The sequence below is a fragment of the Brachyistius frenatus genome, unplaced genomic scaffold (assembly GCF_029030835.1).
Source record: "Brachyistius frenatus isolate BFR_SWC_R1_liver_20210118 unplaced genomic scaffold, ASM2903083v1 Contig_47, whole genome shotgun sequence".
Taxonomy (NCBI): Eukaryota; Metazoa; Chordata; class Actinopteri; family Embiotocidae; genus Brachyistius; species Brachyistius frenatus.
In genome coordinates, this window is record NW_027210646.1 from 1,466,787 (window position 1) to 1,493,899 (window position 27,113).

The following is a 27,113-nucleotide window of genomic DNA, read 5'->3' on the forward strand; positions in this document are numbered from 1 at the left end:
GCTTCTTACTAAAACAAAAATAACGCTCGGTTTAGTTGAAGTTCAAAAGGGACATTACAAAATCCAACGACGGAAAAGAGGCACCAAAAGACCCAACTCAATTTCATAAGCTTTTATTTACATGCAATAGTGCTCCAGCATGTGCAGCTACAGAACGGCTGCACCTTTTAAAAAGGGAGTGTAGATTCAGGATCTCCTTCATTTTGATTGCAGATGTCTCCGTCAAAGACTAATACTTACGCACCGACCAGTGAGGGAGGACGAATAATACTGACACGCCTGTCACAGCACCCTCGCCTGGCAGCCATTTGGTAACCAGCAAATGAGTAAACACAGAAGTGGTTGCAGTATAAAGTTCAGCTTATCAATGACTGAGTTAAAGACATTTTCCAGAATCTCTCCCATTCAGTGATTTAAAGAAAAACCAACACAAAAGAAAATAAAAAATAAATAACTATACAATATATAATCTCTTGTACACTACTGAAACAATGATTTTATGTTGCATACACTTGTTAATAGTTTGTTAATGATGAACAATGCATAATACATTTGTGTTACTGCTATACAAAACGACAGACAGACAGTTGTGTCTTGAGAACGGGATGACGGCAAACGGCGATGAAAGCACCTCGTGATTAACAGCGTCGAGACTGTTTTCGAACGGTCCCTGTGTTCGTAAAGCTAAGTACCTAAGGTCCAAACGTTTAGGTCGGAGGGCGTCTACGAGGAATGACGTCTGGACGTGAAGTGCTGAACTGAGACGAAGGCGCTGCAGACCGAAGGTCCCCCGACTCGTCGTCTTCACATGAGGAATGACGTCTTAAGACTTGTGTCCCTCCCCAGGAAATGCAGACAAAGAGTTCAGCGTCACAACATAGTGGTCCCTTTGTCCATGCCATAGTGTGAGGAGATGTATGAATAGTCTTTTTCAATATGAAAATAACCTTATATACAGTATAATCTGACACGTATGTACAAAAGCATAAATATATAAATATCTGCGATACAAAAATAAATATTTTCTCTCGTTTTCGTCCGCTCATTTAACAGTCTCTCATGCATCTGTCGTGTTGGCTGACCCTTCGTCCCCAGCAGAGGCTTCATTTGGGAAGATGTTCACTTCATGTATCGTTGTGTCTTGGGATTGTGGCGTCGTGGCCGCCGACGACGACGATGTGGTGAAAATCCCTTCGTCTTCCAGAGACAGAAGAGGGAAAGACCCTGCAGAACAGAAAGAGAGCCGACGGGGTCATGTAACGTGCGGCAAGGATTCGGATTCTACGGTTTAAAACAAAGTAATCAAGTTGAGCGTGGAAATACATTTTTCACATCTTTTAACTGCGTGGAAATTGTTGTGGTAGTTATGAACAAGATAAACAAAATTTGAACGTCTCTGTCCGGGGTAGAGCTCGCTGTAAGCGCGTGCGCACGTACTTTGAGTGGCGTCCTCTGCTTTGTCTCCACCACAGAAGCAGACGTCTCCTCCCGCCTCCTGGGAGCTCACGAGCTGATGGGACGCCTGGAGGAGCTGCAGGGTGGAGTCGTCAGGAGAGCAGCAGGTTTGTTCGTGGTGGTCCGGGCCACTGAGGGGAAACGGGGAAAAAAAAACGTGTTTACTCGAGCTGCGACTTGTGCTTCTGTTCGGCATCAGCCATGTTGGGGGAAAAAAAAAAAATCATAAAACGATGACCGTTATATATTTTTCAGAGTCAAAACGCATTTCATTCACAGGCAATACAAAACAGAAGAGTTCAACGACATGTCCCATTAAAGAGCAGGAACCAGCTGTGTTTTTGGCCTCTTTCTACATAATATTTAAAAAGATGTTGATTATTTGTCTATGCCTCACTGCAGCACTAGTTTAGACACAAGTTCTTGATCAAGTTTGTACAACTTTCTTTTTCTTTTACAATAAAATCAAGTATTGTGAAAATCAACTAAATCCAGATCAGCAGCACCTGAGAAATCAAAAAAAACATTGACACCACAATGTAAAAAAAATTGCCCTGTTTTTCACAGGCCTTTTTCAGACGTACCCGTTGGAGTAGTGGTAGACCGGCAGATGTCCATTTGTCTGTGGCAGCAGTGTGTCACACTCCATATCGCAATCCAGCTCATTCTGAAAAGCACAAGAGCATCATAAATTTCACACTTCTATTAAAAAATTTTTTTTTTTAAAAAGACCTTCTTAACAGCTTGTTATGAAACTGTTGTTGTACCTGCTGCAGCCCTGGCAGGCAGTGTTTCGGGTGGTGAGGTTTGCCGTTGGAGGTGTATTCCCCGTTAGCGGGGTAGATGCAGTGCGGAGCTGTCATACGGGCGTCCAGAGGACAGTGGCCGACCAGAGCGAGTCCCTGAAGGGGAACCATGGTGTACTGACATGATGACACGGGGGCGGCCACAGCAGGGAAACACAAGTCGGATGTTTGCTCTGAAATAAGCACAAAGAAGAATTAGGCAGGTGTAGAGACTTTACTTCCGGCTCGAGGGGTGGGGTGGGGGGAGGTGTGAGGGGGACTCACTCTGTTTGGCCCAAGCCCTCCAGAGGCAGAAGGGGATGAAGGCGACAATGATGAAGACGAAGGCTCCCAAGACGATACCAACTATGAGGTAGGGGAGGTCGCCGGGCCGCGGCACCAGTCCACTGGAGCTGCCAAACCCCGGGTCCGGGGTCTCCGACGTAACAGGTCGCTGGTGATTAGGGCGAGCTGAGAAGAAACGAAGAGGGGGGAAAAAAAAAAAAAAAAAAACTTAATAAAACAGCTCAGACTTGTAAAACAACGGACACTCGGATGAATTCTCCTACAAAAGGATCTCACCTTTAGTTTCAAGGATCACCACATTGCCGAATTCGCTCTCTCCCTTCTCGTTGAAGCTCTGCATCTTGATGTCGTAGGCGGTCTCCGGCTGCAGGTCGGTGATGGAGTGCCAGTATCTGTCTCCCTCCACCACATCCTTCTTGTAGTCGCTGTCATTATCGCTGTCGGTCGGCCGGTAGTAGATGTAGAAACCGTAGATGGGCGTGTTGTTTACAGGAGTGTACTGTTGAGAGGGAAATAAATCGCGTTACAATTACAATGAACTCAAAATAAGACTGCTGGAGACGTGCACATTTGTTCGCTCTCTCTCCCCACCGTCCACTTGAGAATGATGGTGGTCTCGTTGATGGCTTCGTTGTAGGTGATGTAGGGTCCGTCTACGGGGCGTTCGTGTGTCCTCCCGCCCACCACTGTGTACGCCTTGGAAGGGGCGCTGGGCGGACTGGATCCGATTACATTCACTGCCACCACTCTGAACTTGTAGGATGTACCTGCAGGGAGAGGAAGAACCATTGATAATCTGTCTCACGGGGGGGGCAGCGAGCTCCGGCATCCGCTGCTTTTTATTGCGTGTTCACTAATGATGTTTGTTTTCACTTTACTTTGTGTTTTCCTTTTCAAAGTAGATGTGAAGTTGATTGGAATTGTTATGGTTTTGATTGATGGCAGTAATTACTGAAATGGCTGTAACAACACTCATTATGTCGATAGATTTACGGGCCGTGGGAATGTAATTATGCGGGACATCGTCATTGTAATTATGTGGTCCGACATCCTACTACACCCCCTGCCCTCCCCCTCCAGTCACAATAACAACACTGTTGTAGTGCGAGTGAAGACGGCCGACCTTTCTCCAGGCCCGTGATCTCCACGGAGAGCCGCGACGGAGGGATGTTCTCCACCGCCGTCACCCAGTCCTCTCCCGCCTTCTTCACCTTCTTGTACTCCACCCGAAACGACTGGATTGGGAAGCCACGGTTGCCGCGAGGAATCCAAGTCACATACGCCGACGTCTCGGTTGCCGTGGAGACGGTGGGCTTGTCGGGGGCTTCGGGAGCTGCGGAGGTAGGAGGACCGTTGGTGTCAGGCGGACGACGACGACGACGACAACAACAACAACAGACATAAACTCACAAACAACACGAGAGTAACAAACGGGCTCGTCTGCGACAGTGAAACAACACATGCAGGACTTACTGAGAGCTCATCCTCCAGTGACAGAAATGCAAGAGAGAGTGAGAAGTGTTAGTCAAAGAAGAACGTTGGAAGCGGACCGTATTACTTTAAAACAGTATGTAGTTACGTTAATCACAGCTGAAGTCATGGATTTCATTAGCGTTGTTAATCAGAGGAGGATTTGTCACTGCAGCACAGTAACTGGCGAGTGCTTACGAGAGAGGCTTGGCGAAGGGACCGCGGGAGTTTTTGGTGGATCAGTTTCTCCTCCCAGACCTTTGCGACCTGTAGACAGAAAAAACATCTTAACTATATTTAAAGAATAAAGCCTGGTGGTGGTCTATATTTAAGTCGGTGCCAGGAGAAAAACCAAAAAGTTTCTGACTTCCCCAGTCTGTGGCTGTCAACCTCAAGCCCAAGTGTCCGTCCATGAGATGTAAATGGTTTAAAACTGTCAAAAATAATTTCCTGAAGAGGTTGAGTAGTTTTTATGAAATGTTACGCCGAACAGGAGGAAATAGGGAAAGTGTATTTTCAGCTGCCGAATGGAACATGTTTGTTGTTTTACTGAATATTAACACAAGAGGAAGTTGATGTAGGTGTGACTCAAAATAAACTACGTTGCCCGTCATAAAAAAAAAAAAAAAAAAAGGAGCATTTCATCTGGTGCAGTGGTGCAGCTCATTGACAAGGGAAATGGATGGCACACATTTACAGAAATATAGACTTGTGTGACTGGCAGCCACATCTCTAAACGCTCTGAAAGTGTCGTACCTTTGCCAGTTCTGAAGGTCATCATGGCAGGTTGTCCCAAACCTGCACAGTTCTTGGCAGTCATCTCCACCTCATACAGGCTGTCTGGCTGCAGCTTGGCCAGAGTCAGCTTGTGGAGCGAGCCCGAGATACTGCTGGATGTCCACTCTGCAAGAGGGTCTCCCACCTGAGGGAGGGACGAGGGCTCAGTTACCGACGCAGGAGGTGCACATTTGACAGTGAAGAAGCTAAAACACGATGCATCTTTGTTTAGACCACGTGTGCTCCCTGCAGTACCTTTCTGTATTTGATCATGTACTCCAGCACGGGGACCCGTCGCTCATTTCGCGGCCTCCAGGTGAGTTCGTAGTAGTCAGCCTTGCCTGTGCGCGGCTGACTGAGGATGATGGGGGCTTCTGCAGGTGATATCTGCCCCGGCAGCTCAGAGCAGTCCAGAGGCAGCATGGCACCCGTGGCCCCGGACCTTACAGGAGGCTGCTCTCTCAGCACCTTGTCCGGGCTGAGCGGTCGATAGATGGAGGGCAGCTTCCCCCGAGATGTAATCCCTTAAAAAAATAAATAAAAATTAAAAAAAACCCGTTATGAAATCGAAAGGCTGTGAAATAGAATTATATCTCTGAAAGATTCCCGAACTACACCCACTTACCTGTTGATACTGTGATGAGGCGAGCGGAGGCCTGTGAGCTGCCCACGCCGTTCTCGGCCATGCACTGGTACAGCCCGTCGTCCTGGGGGCCCACGTTGGAGACACGCAGCATCCGGGAGGTGAGGCGGTGGCGGGGGGACGGGGCGAGGGGCCGGGCGTTGTGCAGCCACATCACGGAGGGAGCAGGTTTGCCACGGGTCTGACAGGTGAAGCGCACCGTCTCGCCGTACACGACCTCCTGCTGCTGCAGCTCCACCGTCACCTGAGGAGGCTCTGCAGGAGGAAAGGGAGAAATCCAGTCAGTGACAGGACACTGAGGGGGGAGGTATATCGTATAAAAGTGTTTACGACTGCAACTGGTGATAAAAAAAAAAAAAAAATTTTTTTTAAAAATTAAAGTCAGCTGATAATTACGCTTTTGATCATGTATATCACAAATCCAGCTTCTGATTTGTGATGATTTTCTGCCTTTTATATCATTTTAAACTCAGTATCTTTGACTATTGGACTGTTGGTACAACAAAACAAGTTTGAAGAAATAAACTTGGGCTTTACATTTTTCACTATTTTCTAGTATTTGTCGACCAAACAACTAATCAAGAACATTAATGGCAGATCAAGAGGAATGTAATCTTTAGTTGCAGCTCTCAACTAATCTGCAGATCGCTTTATTAATTAATCATTTGGTCTTTAAAATATCTGCAAAGAGTTCACGCAATTTTTCAGAACGGCCGATGTTTGCATCTTTATATAATTTGTTTATCTGACGGACAATCCAAAACCGCCCCAAAATAATCAGTTTATAATAATACCAAACAAAAGAAAAAGCTACAAATGTTCACAACAAGCTGTGGATGTTTGCAGCTCTTGCCTGACAAGTGACTTAATCGATTATCATAGCAGCTGATGGTAATTTTTAAGCAATAAATCATTTCAGCTTTGACAAAGTCACGTGCGTGTCTTGAGTAAAAACACACTGGTGCAGAGAGGATATATGACAAGCGGGTGTGCGGAGGCAGGCAGGCCGGGCCGGGCCAGCTAGTTGATGGTTGGCTGCCTCTGAATGGGGGAAAGACAGAGCTCATTACAGCTACAGCAGCACTCTGGCTTTAATTAGACCCAGCTGCAGAGAGACAAGCACACATCTCACACTCACACACACACACACACACACACAGAAAATCACTGTAAAAACAGTCATCCATAACCTAGACACTCAATCAGGCCCTGGTACAGAATAGAAAGCTCTGTCTCCACCGAGTCTTTCTTGCCTGACGTGCTCCTCACACCCGAGTGCATGAACACATACAGACCCCTGTCTTCTCAGGCCGCCTGACAGGAGTCACTCCGGTTATTAAATCCACGACGCACGCAAAACTCCACTTATAAGAAAGCACCTTGTCGAGCCAAATGAACAAACTCCATTCAGCGTGAAAAGCCTTTACAGGAATCTGCATTGAACAAACCAGTTCCAGGTCTTTAAAAAACAGTTTCCTCACCAAACACTTGTACGTCATAGAGCACCGTGGCAGAGCTGGCCAAGCCGATGCCGTTGTCCGCCCGGCAAACGTAAGTGCCCGAGTCTCCCTCGCCCGCTGCGTCGATGAGCAGGTTGCTGAGCAGGAAGCGCGTGTTGTTATGGAAACGCAGGTCCTGCCCGTCCTTTGCCCAGGTGACCTGTGGAGTGGGGATGCCGCTGGCCACGCACTCCAGCACCAGCCGCTGGCCTTTGGTCACCATGATGGAACGAGGCGCCGGCGGGTAAATGATCCGAGCTGCTTCCGACGTGGAGCCTGAAGAGACGAGGACAGTCAGGATTTGAACACTTTGGAAATACATTAGAGCCTACATTTTAAATCTATTTTATTTTATTAATGTGTCGTGTTTGATTTGATCTGTTCTCGTGAATTTTAATATTATTTATTTGTTATTACATTTTAACATTAACATTTATCATCATTAAATTTGTGGTGAAAAAGCTGCACGCGTGGTGTCACTGAAAGATTAGATTAGTTGGATTTTAAACCACAATATGCAGCCTTCACACCTACAGTAACAGCTGCAAGCTCCCCAATAATGCCTTTCGGTTCAAATATGTTTTAATTAGATCACACTAATGCAGAATCTTGTTCTGTCTTTGGACCCGATTGTTAAGAGATGGTGACTCACGGCGGATGCGCAGACGGTCAGTGGAGGTGGAGGTTTTGACCTCCTGAGTGACGGGGTTGTAGGCAGCACACTTGTACGGCCCCTCGTCATCCCGTGTGGCGTTGGCTATCTGCAGGTTCCCTGACGGCATGATGAGGTAGTTCCCTGCGGGAAAAACACAGACAGGGTCAGAGTGAGAGGGACGCTCAATGTCTAACGAACCAGTAAATGAATCAGGAATAACACCTTTCGTCGGGTTTTATAAACGTAAAGAAAGTAGGAAATACATTAGAAAACTCTGAAATGTGACCAAGATGAGAGAAACCGCAGGAAAAAGAAAAAGTCCCTATTGTGAAACTGTGTGTAACATGAGCCCCATGTGCCATTCCAATACACGACTGCACTGTCAGCAGAGGCCACAGAGTGGCGCCCTCGAGTCTGACCCAGAGCAGTCGGTGAAGGCTGGTCAATGTGGTATTCATTTCCTCACAGATAAGCGGCAGATATCAGTACCTACAGCTCCCAGGCATCATCAGCATACCAGCCACAAACCACTGGAGCTTTTCTTCTCTTCCAGGCAACTTAGAAGTAAATAGTTTGGAAAATAAACAAGTGCATTCCCATGTTTCAACATTCTCCAGATAACACCCTTATCGACGGTTTCATGATGGGTCAGATAGCAGGATTATAGCATTCCGGTAAATCACGAAGATAGTATGGGAAACGAGAGGGAAGTCATGAGCGACACGGAATATTATAGAACTTAAGTAGAAGTAGATGAACTGAGGCAGCTTAGTACCTTTGGATGTTTCTAGCCATTCCTGTTTGACGCTGTAGCGGACTTGAGCCTTGGGCTGGCTTTCAGGGAGGTGACATTCAATAACAGCCGTGTTGCCTTCATCGACTTCGATCTCCTGCTGGTCATCGGGCTCGAAGTCCCGCAGCTCTGAAAAACACACAAGCAAGGGAGAAGTCAATGCTGCTCACATAACTGAAACACAGTTCACCAGTCTTTCATCATCTTAATACACAAGTGTAAATCACAGCTAGCTGCACATGTATACAGTCAGTCTTCAGCTTTAGAAGTAGAAAACCACAATATTCTGAGCAATAATAATTGTGCTGTTTCCATATTGGGTGTCGGTCACGTCAGCCTCTCCCTGACATGTTGAAACCACATTCCCACAGCTTCTCGCTCCTACAGGAAAAAAAAAACCTTAATTTAGTCATTTCTTTCCCACTGCTCGTCTTAACGTAATCAACGTGAAGTCACAGGAACCTTGCGATTTCATGTCCAAAGCCTAAAATTGGTGTCTGTAACATTTGAGAAGGTGTCATTAATTCTGTCAAACACGATCCTGGGACTGGGACTGGGTCTGGTTCAGATTCTGTGGGAAATGGGGGCGTGGGATTACTGCGGCCATGTGCTGCGACTGTGTCCCGCAGACACACAGTCTGCGCGGCACAGACACTCATCTAACCCCTGACCTCCTAAACCCCTGCCTGAGCGGCCCGCAGGCCTGGCCACCGGGTCAAAGGTCAGGGCCGTCCATCCTATGGGGTTTCAGAGAAAGATATCCAGTTTGGGTTTTGAGGAGGAAGCAGCAAAAACTCTGCTCTTAAGAAAATGGGGGGGGGGGGAACCCATAAAAACCTTAGCAGGGGGAGATGCTGCCATTTTATAGATCTGAAGCAAGAGGGAGAGTAAAATGAGAAGAGAAAAAGAGGGAGAAGCACAGAAGGGGGAAAAAGGCTAACGACTGGAGAAATTTGTCATCGTGGAGTCCAACAGTGAAATGAGGGATAAATAAAACTTCTCCGGGAACATAATTAAACGTCTACCAGCCTTTGTTGATTTATTCTTAACAAACACAGCCTCTCTCCATTCTTTCCAGAGGTGCTATAACTGGTGTGTTTTTCTTGGACGGGCCAGGCTATTTGGCTCAAAGTAGTAGGCTGCCGGTGTACACAGTCAGCTGATGACTTTGTGTACAACTCTAATTCAATAAGCAGAGTTTAGGTAAGGCCACGGTATCTACTGATTGGGACACCACAGTGATTTACTCAGAGCACTGAACAAAGACATCCACGGCGGGCAGCTGATTTATTCAGCATGCGCGTTGGATTTGTCCCCCTGCCTGCGTCTGGAGCAGCTTTAATGGGAGAAATGGGGGAAATCAGGGTTTGTATGCAGACACCGACACCGACACGCACACGCGCGCGCGCGCGCACACACACACACACACACACACACACACACACACACACACACACACACACACACACACACACACACACACACACACACACACACACACACACACACACACACACACACACACCTCCATTTCAGACTGTGTCAGCTCTTATTCTGAAAGATGAGAATCCCAGCCAGGACATGTCAAGCTGTTGGGCGGGAAAAAAAAAAAAAAAACTTTAGGAGACCGAGTGGCGCTCCATTTGCTAAATCAATCAGGTGCTGTTTTTACAGACCCCCTCACTCTCCCTCCCCACCTCATATCTACCCGTCCCACCTTCCTCCTCCCCCTCCTCCTGCCCCGTTTATCCCAAAGTCCACCATTTCCACCTTTTAACCTCCCGACAGCTCCACTGCCCCGCATTCTTCACCGCAGCAGCAGCAGCAGCAGCAGCAACAACAACCCCACGCGGGTGCCTCTCAGGTGTGCGCGCGAGCGTGATGTTTTGAGTGTGCGCATCCTGCACGGATGGAGGATTGATGGTATTCATAAAGTGAAGCAGACCTCCCGCACCAGGGCTGCTTGGCAGAGCCTGACTTATTTCAAGAGAGACAGTGCATTCATCATCTTTATGTGCAGCAGCAGGAGGCCTGCGTGCGTGTCTGAATTATAACATGTTTGTGCAACGTGTTGTGAATCCACGTTGTGCAGATACACGTTTCTGTCTTCTGAAGCAGAGAAAAGGAGGGCGATTGTCTGCACAAGAATTCAAGCAAGGGGCTTTTAACTTATGCCAAAAAAGCGCAGATTCTTCCCGAGTCGGATAGTGCGGAGGGTCTGGAATCAACCTATCCTGATCACCAAAAACATGTGTGTACAACCTAGGAGGGCTCACGAGGAAAGGCAAGCACGTACACACTCCCCATGGAGCAATTCCTTAGGCGGTTTGGGGGGTGGCCGAGGAGAAACCGTTATTAAATTAGAGAATTTTTCTGAGGAGGTGGGGCGAAACAGTCTGCCTCCACATGTGGTTATTCCAGCACGATTCATCCAGTATTGGAGCTATCAATAACTTTTAATGCCTTTGCACAGACTCTGTAGAAAAGAGAGAGGGGGGGGAAAACAAAAAAATAGAAGAGCTGAAGATGACAAAAGAGGAGGGAAAGGACGAGATAATGAGAGGAAGAAAGCAGAGAGAAAGTGACAGGGCGAAGAGTGAAATGTGCGCGAGTGGGGTTGAGGAGGGCTTCAAGGAGACGGAGAAATGTGACATCACGTCTCATCTTGTGTCAGGATCTTGTCTCGACTGGTCTAAAACACCTCCAGTTTCTCCAGCTATGGCAGCCCCATACATCACCGCATGTAAAACAATACTGTTAACAGCAGCCTTTTTCTCACTTAATGGTGTTTTCTGCTGCAGCATTACACCCATATCATCTGTCCATTACACACACACACACACACACACACACACACACACACACACACACACACACACACACACACACACACACACACACACACACACACACACACACACACACACACACACACACACACACACACACACCACTCTTATCTCCCCTCAGCCCTCTAACCAATTATGGGGCCATAATTTCTGCTGAACCCTGTGGAGAGGAATGCGATGTTTTGGGGAGCAAAGGGGCCAATGGAGGCAGGGGGCTCCCAGTCTGAGTCCTGGTCCCCTATTCCCCCCCCCCTGGGTCCCCTCCATTCCTCCAGCTCAGGTTTCACAGTTTCAGGCCCCCTCTCAGTCCCATGATGCATATCAAATATAATGCCACACACTCGGACCAGCAAAGCACTAAAAACGTCAGCATTAGGAATCACTTATTTTAACTCTATTAGGGCAATATGACATTTCATAAAAGCATCTGTTAGAATAAATATGTACTGCCTCACTATCATGTATCAGGGAAGTGCAACGGTTTCTCCTGTAAGCACTGAAACCGTAGCTGCTTTGTATCCTTTATAAGGAGAAGATTCAGACTCGCCACAAGCAGTGGAAAAGTACAAAGTTTGCAGTGTTGTATTGGAAAAGAGTTTCAGCAAACAAATACCGCCCCTTCACTGTTTTTGTTCTACTTGAAGAAAATTAAGTCAAAAGCGTTCTTTGGATACTCTTACAAACCAAAAAGGGGCCAAAAGGGGCCCGTGTGTTTGTGTTTATTTGTCACAGCTTTGTGTAGGTGGCTACTCACTGGCAGCAGTGACGTTAGCAGGCACACTGGCCAGGGCTCCGGCGCTGGTGCTGGCCACACACTGGTATCTGCCCAGAGACACGTTGGACAGAGTGGGGATGAACAGGCTGCTGGGCCCCAGCACGACACCCAAATCTCTGTCCGTCAACTCCTGGCCGTTGAGCCGCCAGCTGATGTTGGTGGAGGCGGGTCGGGCGCTGCAGTGCAGGATCACGCTGCCTCCCAACTTCTGCACCACAGACACCGGCTCCTCAGTGAACACTGGCACCTCATCTGAGAAAAAAAGATCAGAAACACGCATTCAGATGCAAATTAAAAAAAAATGTTAAGACAGTTTTTTTTTACTTTACAAGTCATATAAAGACATTTCCTACTTACTCAAAGCAGGCACTTTTTCTTTTGAATTTCTTTTAACATGCAAATAATTAATTTGGGATACAACTAACAGTTATTTTCTTTATTCATTATTTTCTTGATTAAAACATGATTTTATAATCAGAAAGTGCTAAAATACCCTGAAACACAAGGTGACATCATTAAAAATGTCCTGTTTTGTCCAATCAACAGTTTAAACTCCAAAAATATTAAATTTCTCTACACAGCTAAACAAACAGCAAATTCTCTTTTTGCAGACGTGCAATCATCAAATGTTTGGCATTTGTGCTTTCAACCTTTCTTGAACAATCAATGAGTTATCGAAACTGTTAAAATATTGTCCTTTAATCACCGAATAGATTAATAGGCTAATCATTGCAGCTGTACATATAATACTTTCGTTTCTTTTCCAGTTCACCCATGGTGGCGAGTACAACTCACTTCTTCAAATTTATTTCAAACAAACTGCAGCAGCTGCCGCCGCCAGACATGTAAAACACCTCACTGAATGTGACTGAGCCAGAATATTTGGTCCCTGGCAAGACTGATCCAGCACCAGGTGTTCATAAAAACTAATGTAAAGTGAGCATAGACTGGACAAGTAAATGTGCACAAAGAAACAGTGACATGGAAACTTTTTCATTTTAATTCTGTAGATTATTCATTTAGAGGTGTTGAGGCTGCATCCAGAACATCGGACACAAGGGAGAGAAAAGGGAAGGGCAGACGCAAAATGAACAGATTATGGATCCAATATTTTACATATTGTCTACTCACCAGTGACTGAAGCGCCGCTCTGCAGGCAGCACAGTAGTACTGCACCCAGAGCGCACAACACTGGAGCCCTTCTCTTTTTCATCCACGGAGTCCAGTCTCGCTTTCCAGACATCTTCCATACACTGCCCCCTGAAACACACAACAGGAGAAGGTTAGACGTGACGCGCTCAAAACAAACAGCATAATCCATGTTGTTCTGACTGAAACAAACACGCAAACAGAACTGCACTGGTGACAAAACCACCCAAATTCAACATGGAAACATAAATCATCCATCTAAACAGCCGGTCTCGCATTCATACATGCAACACTCTGTCCCTGCTTGGATTTTACGTGTACACACACGTACACAAACAGGCAGCCATGAACAAAACACAACCCAGGTGAGGCGGTGCACTCTGCAGCACCCTCAGCAGCCAAACTCCAGACACAAATAAAGCCTTTCTTTTCCGTCAGCCCCCATCTCACCGCTGACCCCATCTCCTCCGCCTGCACCCGCACCCATCAAAGGGGCACCCTCATTCTGCGGGCCGTAACCCGACCCCTCCACCTTCCTGCTCAGGTGTAACCGATACAGGTAGAGGGGTCTAAGAGGGGGAAGGAGGGAGGAAGGGAAAACACACAGGCCGCATTCAAGAGTTGGGACAAAGAACAACTAATGAGAGGCAGGAGGGGAGGAGGACCGGGGGAAATATATATCACGGCCTTGAGGAGCGTGTCCAAGATGGAGGAGAGGAGCCTTCTTTTATACCTAAGAGCTGTAAGTATTGGGAAGAACATGGAGAAGACGATGGTAATGGTGAGTCTATTAACAGTTAATGTAGAGAGGGGAGCTTTTCTCTCTCCCTTGTCACTTGCTGCCAAGTTTCCCAAATTCTTTCCTGTCAGGTTAAACTAACAACTTCCCGTCAGGATGAGGAGGGTGGTCCTGCAAAACTGAATCTCTCCTTCTCTCTCTCTCTCTCATATACATACATGTCGCTGAGCATACTCACAACTGTCCTGCACCGAAACCGTAAAAGTGGCAGAAGCGCACAACGTTCATGTACATATTTATCCTGATCTTATTATGGCAAGAGGGATTATTAATGAGTCCCACTTGCACACTGCACACACACCAAGGGCCAAAGGAGGACAGTCAGAGAATGGAAACTCTTACAGCACACCTTCATCATCTAATGGCAGCGGTGAAAATGTTTAGCTGCCTGGCACAGTTATTGAAAATCAGCAAAGCAGTAGGCTGATGGAAAAACAGCTGTCAACGTCTGCAACTGCTACACCAGACCACACATTGCTCTGCTGCATTTTAATTGCATATTATGAATGTGTAAACAATTTCAGATGATTAATTATTGTGACACAAACTGCAACAAAGCAGTTCTCTTCATAAAAAAATACAATGGAGTGTGGAAATTATTACTCAATCACTGAATAAATCAACTGCCACTTTATTAAATTGAAAACACAATGAATTTTTGGGCAACTTAAGAGGGCAGAAAAAACAAACTGCACACAAAATACAGACTATATACAGACTAAGTTGATTTGGATAACTTTCAACAAACAGCGTTAGTACACTAGAGTTGTTTCTGACTCCTTTTTGTGCTGTTTTTGGTATCTAAATAAATAACTTGACTATCCAATGTTATTTCAAGAGAGACAGTGCATTCATCACCTTTATGTGCAGCAGCAGGAGGCCTGCGTGCGTGTCTGAATTATAACACTCTGTGACACAAAATCAGTTAGCACCCTTCCATCTTGTAATACCACCCCGTTCCTCAACGGGCAGTAATGAGTCAACGTCACGTCTAGTTTCTCTCAGTCTAACATGGGAGAAGAAATAACGTCTTCTAACCTCCTATTACGATTAACTAAAAGGTAAACACAACAAAGGCTGAAGCTCTTCGCTAATTAGAAGCCAAACAGGAGTTTAACATTCCTGTAACTTTCCACCGCTTGTAAGAGCTGTTAATGATAAGTTTAGTTATGTAGCAATAGCTTATAAAGATAACACTACAGCTGTACTGACCTTGTTTGGACAATTCAAAACAGATCTTTAGTGCAGCTATTGACAACAAAACTGTACTGAAAAACATTGAAAACGGTGTCAATATGTGGTTTTGTTGTGGACGTTTACTTTACTTTGTCTTGGTAAAACAGATAAATAAGCTGTAACGTAAACTATAGGCATAACTCATTGCCGTTATTTCAGTCAATCTACTGGATCCTTACAATCCAACTCGGTTATAAAACAAAAAAGAAAAAAAGCCAACTATCAACCGACGGCAGGGCAACAATACACAAAATTCAAGCATACAGCCAAAGCTCGGAGCTGGACGGAGGGCAGACTGGATGCTACACTAACACAATGTAATGTACAAAGTGGTACAATATGGGGCTTAAGTATTGCACTTTTAAATTCACTAAAACCCTCCCAAGAGCTCAAAGGAACTGTAGCCGAGTGATAATTCGGCTATCTTATAGTACTCATCTGATTGGTTAATGCAGGATTTCTGATTATAGGCCCTTTAAGCAAAAAAAACAACAACCAAAAAACCCACTGGCTTTCTCCAAGGTGGAGATTTTCTACTTTTCTCTGTTTTGTATTGGTGTAAATTTAATAAACTTGGTTTTGGAGTGTTAGATAATCACCATAGACTGAACAAAATGTTCAAACAAGACTTGAAGAGAAGAAACAAATCCTTTGCCCCAGACCTACCTACACGTTTCATTAACTCACTCGTCCACACAGAGTGGCCCATCAGCAGCCGGCTCGGCTCTGCAAACAAACAGAAAGCTACTGTGGGACCAGGAGCGAGTAGAGCTGAAGGCCTGTGGCTTCTGTGGCTGGTCGCAGTATGGACACAACCCAGGGCCGCTGCCCATAAGAGACACATACATCTGTATCCAGCACCTGTCCAACTGTGAGAGTCTCTAACCGTAAACCACACCAGTTGCTCTGCCAACTGGACGCACAGCGTGACACACCACCTCACCATGCAACCTCTTACCTGTCCAATGTCTGTCTCACTCTCTTCAAAATAAAAGACCGATGGCGAGACAGGAAGAGAGACAGAAAAAGAGATAGAGCTTCGTTGTGAAAGCGGTAGGAGAAGGCCCCTCGTACATCATCACTCCCTTAAAAAGAGCGCTACTCCTCTGAGCCGCTCTGTGTCTGATTCATTAGTCAGCTGGGTCCTGTGTTTGCTTAGCGGATACTCTGCTTCAAGATGAAAAGTTGGCCTGACATCCATGTCCAACTTTTTCCATCCATCCTTCCCAGAGCAGTCAGAGACGGAGAAGGACAAGAGCCTCCTACGCATGAGACTGATAAAAAACAGAGCATACACACAGACAGCTCCCCTAAATTAAGGGCCGTGTGTCCGTGTGTGTGTGTGTGTGTGTGTGTGTGTGTGTGTGTACACATATGTGACTGCTTTGTTACAGCCTCGCCATGAGGAACAACGCTGCATGGCAAACACTTTGCGGGAGCAGCTTTGTGGTATTAAAACATAATTCAGTGACAGTGCAGGGAAAGAACTGTGTGAACTCTTCAAATCTGCCAGATCCAGTGCAGAAGAATGATTCGAGGAGCGTAAAACTAGTTCTGTAATCATGTTGATGAATTGAGACATGACTACTGTGAGACTGTGCTTACTTGAGACTGGACTCCCTTCAGACACGACTTAAAAAAAAACAAGCAAGGTAACGAAAAAAAATGGCTTTTAGAGCTGCTTTGAAGATGATCATTTGTGACGTTTAGCTTTTTTGTGAAATAAAATACAGACTTTTGTTGAAAAATCTGCTTGTAGCCTTTAATGTCAGTACTGAAAGTCAGCACCGTATTGGCACAAGTACTAAAAGTTTTTCAACCTAAACATGTCTGACTTTCATATAGCATATTCATTTCAAAGATATATAATCAAAATGTGAAAAAAAAATTTTTTTAAAAACCACAATTACTTTGAGATATTGAACCGAGATACTGTCCATGATGTCAGCGATAGATATTAAACACAGTTTAGTTTGGAAAAAAGAGACACTAGTAAATAATTGGAATGACAATTGAATCAGTATTGGAAAACAAAAGCTTCGAATTGCACATGCTGACTGCTAACAGCTCTTTAAAGGATTATGTTCAAAGGCTGTGTCATTTTAATGGTCATCACAGAGATCTGAAAGCCTCTTCACTTGCAATTTACTCCTGAAGACTTGACTTGGACCTGCCTCAAGGACTCAAGACTTGGACTGGAATAACCTGTGACTTGACTTGGACTCGAGTCAAAAGACTTAAACTCCGCTCTGCATAGAAGGGTCTGTGGGTGTATCCTTGTTTGGTGCACGTATTGTGAAGAGGACGAGGGGGAAGCACAAGCAGCGGACGGTACGAGGTCGTGGTGGTGTGGCGGTGGCGGTGTGCAGGCAAGCATCGCGAGTAAAGGTATGCGAGTGCCTTATATGTTGTTGTGGGGAGAGAGTCACTTGACAGAAGTTCATTGTGAGCGTGCTAAGTAAAGACACCGGGGCCCCTGTTCTCCCGGGCCACTGCCGGTCCCATTGTCCCCCTGCCTCCGTGGATAAATTCATTTTGACAACCCTGCTAATTGGATAAAACCAGACTGGAGCCTCCTCCCTGAGCTCTCACATTCCATCTGCTTTCTGGCATGGAGAAGACACACAGGAGGGAGGAGGTGGTGGAGGGGCAGCAGGGTAGTAACTCCTTCTGAGGAGCTGAGCTGTTGAATATTTATCACCTCCCCAAATTCCCCTCTTGCCCTCCGTCCTCCCCCAGTTTTACGTCTTTTTACACCCCGCGTCCCCCCTCCTCCCCTCGAGGTTCTCCAAACACCACAAAGCCCCCCCTTTAGATAAACACATGCGGTGTCAAGTGTGAGGAGTGCCGGGGGTTCAACTGCCCCGCTCGAGCCCGCAGCCCACAATGCTATGCCGCATAGCTGCCATGCGGGAGGCCAGTTGCCCCTGGCGACGCTAACAGGCAGAACGCACCTTAATAGAGTGGAGAGTCATTGTAAAGCAGTGAGCCGGTGCAAGGACAAAGACCCCGCAGACCCCTGGAGAAAGGGGAGACGCTACTCTGAAGGGCCCGGGGAAGAGCTGATGGGCCCTGCTCATTGACCAAAGAGAAGGGAGGAGGAGGTGTGTGTGTGTGGGGGGGGGGGCTCAATGACCAAGAGGTTTGAGAGTAGTGTGTGGAGAGTTTGTGGCGGCATGGAGGAGGAGAGGGGGTTCAGTGCCTTTATGGATTGACGCAAGATGGGTGAAGGGGGTTTACGGAGGCAGTGGAGGGGGGTAGAGAGGTTGACTGAGAAAGCTGAACAGCGACTTAAATTAATAGAGAGGATGTCAACTGGCAGGCGAGCAGGAGGAGAGAGCAGAGCCTCGTCAATGAGAGGGTGTGTTTGAGAGCGTCGCTGAATGTCCCAACATATTTTCCCCGCACTCAGTCAATCTGTTCGCTAGCCTCCGGGTCTGGCCCGGCGGGACTGCTTCAATATCCAACACCACACCCAGTTTACTATCAGACCATCGGGCAGGTAAAGAATGACAACAAAGGCGGGACTTTAGGGAAGTACTCTTTATATTAACCTAATTCTCAGAAGATAGTGGCAGATAACCATCACATCTTAAGAGACCCGATGATGACACCTTCAAGTTGTTTGTTCTGTCCACCCAAATGTCCAAAACCTAAAGACATTCAATCTACAGCTGCAACTACCGACTATTTTGGTCATCAACTAACCTGTTCATTGTTTTCTTGATTAATTAATAAATCGTTTGGTCTATAATATTTCACATGATGTCCCAAAAAAAATCCCAGCTGACATGAAGTCTTTTTTTTTTTTTGTCCAACTAATCCCCAAAAACAGTTTAATATCATAAGACAACCAAATTAACAGTTAAGTGAAAGACAATTTTGCTTTACTTTTTCCAATAATAGAACAGAAATAAGTAGCAAATGTCACATCTGAGCAGCTACATATGTGGAAGAGGGATTTTTGTTGCTCAATAAACTGATTTATCACCTGATGATTTCAGCACTAACTCTGCACCACAGAGGTTTTCAATCAAATTTGTCTCCCAGGTCAAACATCAAAAATGCATATATGGTGTGGTCTGAAGCCGGTCTCGTACCCCTGCACGAATGTGTAAAACTTTGCATCTGCTGGGATAATATCAGCATGTTATTGCTTGTATAAGGTAAACGGGGGATAAAAAGTTGAAAAGAAGGGAGTAAACTGATTTTTAATATCCTGTAGAGTCATAATGTGACTTATTTAGTCACAACTAAGGAAACTAGAGTGAGATGATATTTTCACTGTGTTTACACCGCTGCATGAGGCTGTCTCTACTATAGAGCGACATGCATAATGCAAACGGAATGGACAATCTCCACACTTCTCTGTTTTACTTCACACAAGCAAAAACTTGGCAGAGAACAAATCCTAAATCGATTCCCATCTATCCCCCCAGGGGGGAAGGGGTAGATGTCTTTCTCCGACAAGAAGAAGAGAACCTTATGGAGTGTTATTTGGCATAAAAACCGTGAACAACAGGTGGAGAGGGGGCCAGTCCAAATCCTCCTCTCAAAACATCACTCATTCTCATGCCATAAAATTATACATCAAAAGCATCTAAGCATCCCTAACGAGGTTGAGAATCTACCCCCCCTCCTTCCTTCATAACACACTCACTCTCAGTCTCTCTCACACTCACACACACACACACACACACACACACACACACACACACACACACACACACACACACACACATTTCACAAAGTATTAACGAGCTATATGCCCATCCAAGCCCTCCCTCACCCCCCTAAACCGACACTAACGAGCTACAGAGCGTCTCAAGGATTAAGGAGAAGGATCTGGACAGGCCTGCAATGTAGAAGGGGGGCCGGAGGGTGGGGGGCGGGGGCTAATCAATTAGGCACCACAGCATTTGCATAATTTAGATAACGAAGCCGAATTAACCACAGAGAGCTAATTATGGTTCCATGGTGAGCACATCCACCTACATTCCTCTGCCCGGTGTGGGATGCCAGCGTGCCCAGCAGGGCCATGGGAAAAGGATCGGATCATCACGGCTGCAGGAGTTAGATGGACCTGGAAGGAAGGAAGGAAGGAAGGAAGGATACAAGTACAGAAGGAAGGTAGGCAAGATGGAAGGATGGATGGAAACATGAATAGAGAGAAGGAATTAGAAAAAGGAAAGATGAATAAGAGACAAAAGAAAGGAAGGAAGGAAAAAAGTCAGAAGGAAAGAAGCAATGCAGGGGGATGAAGGAAAGAAGGATGGGTAGAAACAAATGAATACAGAGAAATAATTAAAAAGGTATAATGGATGAGAAAGAAAGAAAGAAAGAAAGAAAGAAAGAAAGAAAGAAAGAAAGAAAGAAAGAAAGAAAGAAAGAAAGAAAGAAAGAAAGAAAGAAAGAAAGAAAGAAAGAAAGAAAGAAAGGTTAGAATAACAAGCAGGGATAGAAAGAGAAGGAAGTTGTCCAGCTAGAACGCTAGCAACATACCATAGCTAACTAACTTCAGTGTAAACAGAGACAGACAGAGAGATAGAGATAGAGATAGAGAGAGAGAGATAGAGATAGAGAGAGATAGAGAGAGAGAGAGATAGATAGCCAGATAGATAGATAGATTTCTGAGATTTAATTTCTAAGAAGCTTTAAACAAGCGCAGAGTTTAACTGCAAGTATCCGACACACTCACAATCATTCCCATACAGTACTGGGAAAACTAACTAATACCCAGGATTTCACAGTACTCATCTCTCACACACACTTCATTTACCCACAACCATCCTTTCCCTACACAGACACACACACACACAGGGACATACACACACTCTGTGACACATAAGCAAGCAATCACACAAACTCCTATTACATGGTAAAACTATACTCACAGAGGCACATAAATATGCAGACCTCAGGAAGTTTTTCCAACACCAAATGTCAACACGCTAAAAAACAGGCTACCACTTATGCCCGGGCCGAGAGATAAAGCACACGCACGCCACGGCATTCACGCATGCCAACGCAGACTTTCACAGCTGTACATATATGCAGCCTGCTCCTTGTGTGTTCCTGCATCGTCGGGAGAGAGGGAGGGAGGCACGGAGGGAGGAGGGATATGTGGGGTGGGTCAAAGGGGCCCCCAACTCTTTTGGCAGCTCATGCATCAGAGTGAATGGAACCAATTATAAATCAAGAGCAATTTCTCCCCATTATTCAGCAGGAACCAGAAGAAAAAAAAGGAGAGGAGAGAAGAGAGAAGAGAGAGAGGCTGCCTGGGCTTACAACTCTCAGTGGGAGATGAAGGAAGGAAGAGAAAAGCAGAGCAAGTGAAATATTATATGAAAAACAGATATGAGGAGGCTTTAGGAAATTGCGATAAGGCAGGGAGAGACGAGGGGAGGCGGAAAGAGAGATGAGGGAATGGAGAAAGACTGTAAAGTTATATGGAACGGCCGAAGGAGAAAGTTATAGGAAAAACAGAAACGAGGAGGAATTAGAAAATGGGAGAGGAAGGCAGGAAATTGAACAGAGAGCGAGGAGGCAGGACATCAACTGTGTTCGAGATGGTGCAACTGAGTCGGACTGCTCCCTTCACGGTTGTAGAGTGAAAGCTGCAGGGTCTGAAAGACTTTCTTAGGAGAAACAGCTGGAAGAGGCTTGTTTCAAAGAGAGCTCTCAGTTTCAGAAGCTGGACGTGTGTGTGTGTGTGTGTGTGTGTGTGTGTGTGTGTGTGTGTGTGTGTGTGTGTGTGTGTGTGTGTGTGAGAGAGACGTGGTAAAGCAGAGCTACCACTTGTCCCATCACTCAGAGCCACGGATGTGCATTATCCTGCTCTTAAATATCATAAAATAAAACCTCCCGCAGATACGATTTGGACCGCAGACAGCGCAGCGCTGTTCGATGGAAAATTCCAGTTCTGATAACCCCAGGGGCCCAGTAACGAACTAATCTGGTGCCCGGTGATTTATTCTGTTGAATCATGTCTTCTCCTGCCAGTTTGACATTCTTCAATGATGAGGTTTTTTTCTCTCTCTCTCTGGTGCAACGCTATAAATCTGATTATTGGATAAAGCTCTGGAACACAACCCAGATTCCTTGACGTTTCTTTTCGCTGCTTTCATTGTCTCTCTCACACATGCTAGAGAAAAGAATACACTTCATGCTCCTGTGTGTGTGTGTGCGCGCGCACGCTTGTGTGTGTGTGTGTGTGTGTGTGTGTGTGTGTGTGTGTGTGTGTGTGTGTGTGTGTGTGTGTGTGTGTGTGTGGACTTCTACAACAGGCTGTAGTGAGTTTATTTTAAATATGTGTTCATGATAAAAAAAATTTTAAAAAGGCAAAAAAAAAAGGGGAGAAAGTGTCCATGAAGCTTAAACTGAACAGTCGGAGTGCAATCTGGAGCCTGTGTGTGAATGATCTATTAGAGCGTCTGGGTTGCTTTTGGCTCGTAATAACACCCCCTAATCTTTGTCCAAATATCTGCTTTGCACACACAGGACTATTTGTCTACACACACACACACACAGCTCTCTTACTCGAGTCTGGAGTTGATCAATGATCTAACAAACGCTCACACAGCACTCACGAGTGTGTGTGTGTGTGTGTGTGTGTGTGAGAGTGAGAGTATGGCCTACATAACTTCATTATCCAATCAAGAGCTTCTTAACTTTTACTTTAAGTAGTGGAACAAATCAACTCAACTGGTTTAAAGGCTTTGGATAATCTCTATTAGGCTGCTAAGACGATGGATTTAAGCATTATTGTATTTATGATATAAATAAACTGAACAGGGATCCAGATATGGATTAAGAATATGGCCTAAAAATGGCCTTCAGCACGGAAAAAGTCACACCGCCATCTTTCTTTTAACAGAACTTTCTTCTTCTGTCTTCTCTTTACTTACATCCAATTTATTTTGATTCCCGCCTCAATAATCTGCTTGATCACAGTCAGTTTAATTAGCCTCTCCAGCTCCGTCAGAACTTTCTCCTTCACTGTTCCCTCTCTCTTTTTGTTTTTTTCCTACCTCACATTCCTCTCTCTCTCTGTGGTCCGGGCTGACAGGGAGGATCAGGGGAAGAGAGGTATGCAGCCCCAGGGGAGGAGCCTGGACCACGGCCACCTGCCAGTCCAGGTGTCCCTCTTTGGTTATCAGATGTCTTGACTGGACATAGAAACCCTCCCGGGGGCACGAGGCCTGAGCCCAAGCCTCCAATCTGTCAATGCTGGAGGACTAATGCACCGTATGTCAACAGGCCAGTAATGTCCGCCAGCGGGAAACGAGGCAGCCTTATTTGGCCACGAGTGTGTTCCTTGCTAGTTTATGAAAAGTGCATTAACCCAGAAACACTCCTGCTGAAATTATAAAGTCTAAATTGCCCTCTATTCTCTCAAAGCTCTTTCTCTAATGCACTAATCTCAAAACGACTGCACAGGTGAGGCCTGAATGACAAGTAATACATTCCAGTGCAGAGAGATGATCTTGAGTGGACAGGAAGTACCACTCGCACATATACGGACTAAACCCTGAAGACACACACACACACACGCACACACACACACACACACACACACACACACACACACACACACACACACACACACACACACACACACACACACACACACACACACACAGCAAAGGCCCACAGATTGTGTCTGCAGACTGTTATGACTGCATTAGTGTACCCACTGTCAGAGATGAAAGCATGTCCTCAGGAAGGCCCTTTTTTTTCATCCTTTGTCAATTAACGCCAATGTTACACCCACTACAAAAACAATGCTGCTCTCCAGCACCACAGTCAGAACTTCTGGCTCACAGACATGGGATCCAGGAAGCAGTCTTCATGGATCCGCTGGCTGTTTGTGATCTTGAAATGCATCTTAAAGCCCATCTATGGACTTAGATTTACATTCAGATGTAGAAAAAAATAAAATAAACACAAGCAGCTGCTGTACAAGGCGAGAGTCAAAGAAGTAAAGTCCTATCCTTCTCATCGTATCTTACATCATACTTCAATATGGCAAAGTCTGTTCCCAAACTAACTAGAACTAAGAAATGAGTGAGAGACTCTATTTCTATTGGCTGCAGACCTAAATCCACACAGTAACTTTTCTTTGCACACTGTGATACGTACAGCTCCTATAGGACGGTGAAAACTATCCACCAGCAGCCGGCAAAATACTGGAAAACTGGACGCTTTTGTCTCCGCTACAAGTCTGTTTGGCAGGTAACCAAGATCAATGAAATTTGATTTCAAGTTGGGGCTTCATTGTAAAAGGTCCAGCCGGTAACAGTCACATCCGACTTTGGAAGTAAAAGATAACATGGCAAGCTTCCTGTCCACATCCACAGACTTCTTTCACGCATATTTTTGCTCATTTTCAGTCCCGAAAGTCAACACCTGGTAGGATTTTAGAAGCCTTTGAAAAACCTTTGAGTTCAATTTTCACCTCCAGTTTTTAACCTTATTTTCTTTTGAGAATGATGCCTGAAAGTGTTTCATTCATCACAACGTCCTGATAGGAAAAAACATATTATAATACTCAAACAGGGACTTTGAAAGTGTGTCAGTGGTTTTCAGCAACTATTTTCCTTATCTGTTAGTCTTTTCATCAGTGGAAAAAAAAAAAAAAAAAAAAAAAAAAAGGCAAATCATCAAAGCTTGAAGATAACATCTGGTTTGAGCAACAAACTTAAATATGTTTAATTCAAACTTAGATGACAAAAAAGTAAAGAATCCTCATTTGTGAGGCTTGGACTCGAGGATATTTGACATTTTGCTTGTAAATGACGATTAATCATATTAAAATAAGTTGCAGGGAAAGTTTTTGCTGACTTCCGAAAGAATTAGTTTCTTTCAGTTCTGGTTTAAAGGACTATAAATGGCTATTTTTACCTGTTGTTCTAGCAGCCTAAAAGCCTTTCAATCATTATCATATCCTGAGTTAATGTAAGAAAAGTACCTGTAATTCTTCTGTTGGGGACTTAAAAGTGTTTCTGTGCCATACAGATATAGATTGCTAGTTTAAAATTATAGCTTCAGTAGCTGAATAATATTGAAATATTCACATATATTTACATAATATGTTGTAAGAATGATTTTGAACCGTCTTCAGTCCTCACAAAGGGCCAAAGCAGTGTGAGAACCAGGCAGATAATCAGACTGGGAATCATTTAGTTCAACTTTGATCCATCCGCCTGCCAGGGATGATCAACAAAAACAACAAACCCTGCAACCAAACAACAAGAGGCTCCTTTTTACTGAGACCAATTAATTCGTTTATAAGCTGTGCGCCTAATTGGGGGAGGCAAGGCCATTCGTTTCGACTTTTAATCCAAGTGACATTGATTCAGCGGGAACAATCGGGCCCTCTTGTCTGATGCCATGTCTGTCACTGAAGCCCCGAGGTTCCTCCATGCGAGGCAGCGGAGGCTAAATGTAATCCAAATAACAAAACGACACCTGGGGTTGGAAACTTGAGCCCCTGCGGCTGTTCCTGCGGACCTCCTCCTCCTCCTCCGTGTCCCTGTCCCCCTCCTCCGTGTCCCCTTCCACACGGCCCCCACGGTGAGTATAACACCACGGGCCAAAACTCATTAGCGGCCCCGGGATTTACGCAAACAGTTTCTCATTAAATCAGAGCTGAAGGAGAGGATGATACCAGGAGAGACTGTCCTGGCAGGACAGCGGGGCAGGATGCCGCATTCCTGCTGCACCAGCTGTCAAGTTAACTGGAGGCTTTAATGAGGTTAATCTGACACCAGGTCTGTGGTCCGCACCGAGGGGGAGTGGGACGAAACTCAGGTAGCCCAGTGACGGTTGGTTGGCGAAAACAATGCAATCCGATACATTTTGAGGTGACAAAGCTTTAAGACGTGACTTCATCAGGAGCCTCGCTAAGAAGCTGATTATACATCTGAATGAATATCTTACAATTATGACTCTCTCCTCTCCACAGTCACTCGCTTTAAAAAGATCCCCCGACACCGACGCTAATATGCGTTAAGATCTGGCAGAGCCTCTCCAATGTCTTGTTTTCTGTTCCCCTATGGCTGCGACTATAGGCTGCGGCCTGCAAAACGTAAGACACATTTTCCCAAGAAAAACTCACGTATGTCCACAAACACAGCTCTGATTCGCTGCAACGTGTCACGCAGGGTTGATTCCTCTCCATTACGATGCGATAGTCGGCAGATACGGGCAGAAAATTTAAGGAAAAGTTGGGAAAATACGAACGCAGGGTTCATCCAATCAACAACGGGCTAAAAAAAAAAAAAAAAAAAAAAAAAAAAAAACCGACAGCAAAGTTAACTCTTCTTATTAAATGTAACTCTGCAACCGAGAACTAAAACGCGCACTTGGAGCCAAATAAAGGACACGTGTGGCACAGACAGTTTGTAGCAAAGTTAATGTAGATTAATTAGATGAAAAAAAACCAAACAAAAAAAAAACAAATGCGGCTATCGAAGTAGTCTCCAGCATGAAGTAGTCACCAAACACCAGAAATCACAACTTCCCCCTACAAATACAGCAACATGTGTGTTGGTAAAGAGTTTGGTAAAGCGGCAAACACGCAACAAAAACTGAGACAATTATGTATAACTCTGTAACAGATGTCGAACAGAAGCGTAACATCGCAAAAACATGGGGACCGCATGAACGGATAAATCTTACCAAAACTTCTCTGCTTGGTGCTCACACCTCGTTTTAACCGACCGATCTTCTCCTCGCCTCTCTTCTCAGGTTTTTAGTCCCCCCCCCAAAAAAAAACGACACTTTCCCACTTCGCGTTTCCCTCTAAAGCCTCGCTTGCTTTAGTAATTTACTGCGATGCCACCGACATTTTCTTCGGCTCCCCAAGTTCTCACATTGAAAGGCCGTTTTTGGATGACTGAGCTCTCAAACAATTCTCCC

The 27,113-nt window shown here is 45.3% G+C and overlaps 1 protein-coding gene across 3 annotated transcripts; it reads right to left on the reverse strand.

The window, feature by feature from the left end:
- Window positions 1–107: 107 nt before the first annotated feature.
- Window positions 108–27,113, reverse strand: boc (BOC cell adhesion associated, oncogene regulated). Of its 3 annotated transcripts, XM_069703597.1 has the most exons (19): window positions 26,874–27,113; window positions 20,187–20,274; window positions 13,139–13,267; window positions 11,987–12,259; window positions 8,366–8,512; window positions 7,588–7,731; window positions 6,918–7,211; window positions 5,419–5,691; window positions 5,049–5,317; window positions 4,773–4,938; window positions 4,215–4,283; window positions 3,670–3,879; window positions 3,138–3,313; window positions 2,823–3,045; window positions 2,526–2,711; window positions 2,223–2,434; window positions 2,040–2,122; window positions 1,438–1,586; window positions 108–1,224 (listed from the first exon to the last, which is right to left on the reverse strand). In XM_069703597.1, the coding sequence occupies exons 2-19, from the start codon at window positions 20,248–20,250 to the stop codon at window positions 1,058–1,060; spliced, it is 3,234 nt and encodes a 1,077-aa protein (XP_069559698.1). In that variant the 5' UTR covers window positions 20,251–20,274; window positions 26,874–27,113; the 3' UTR covers window positions 108–1,057. The 3 variants fall into 3 exon arrangements, with proteins under 3 accessions (XP_069559698.1, XP_069559700.1, XP_069559699.1); XM_069703599.1 differs by lacking the exon at window positions 20,187–20,274; XM_069703598.1 differs by lacking the exons at window positions 20,187–20,274; window positions 26,874–27,113 and adding an exon at window positions 15,858–15,912.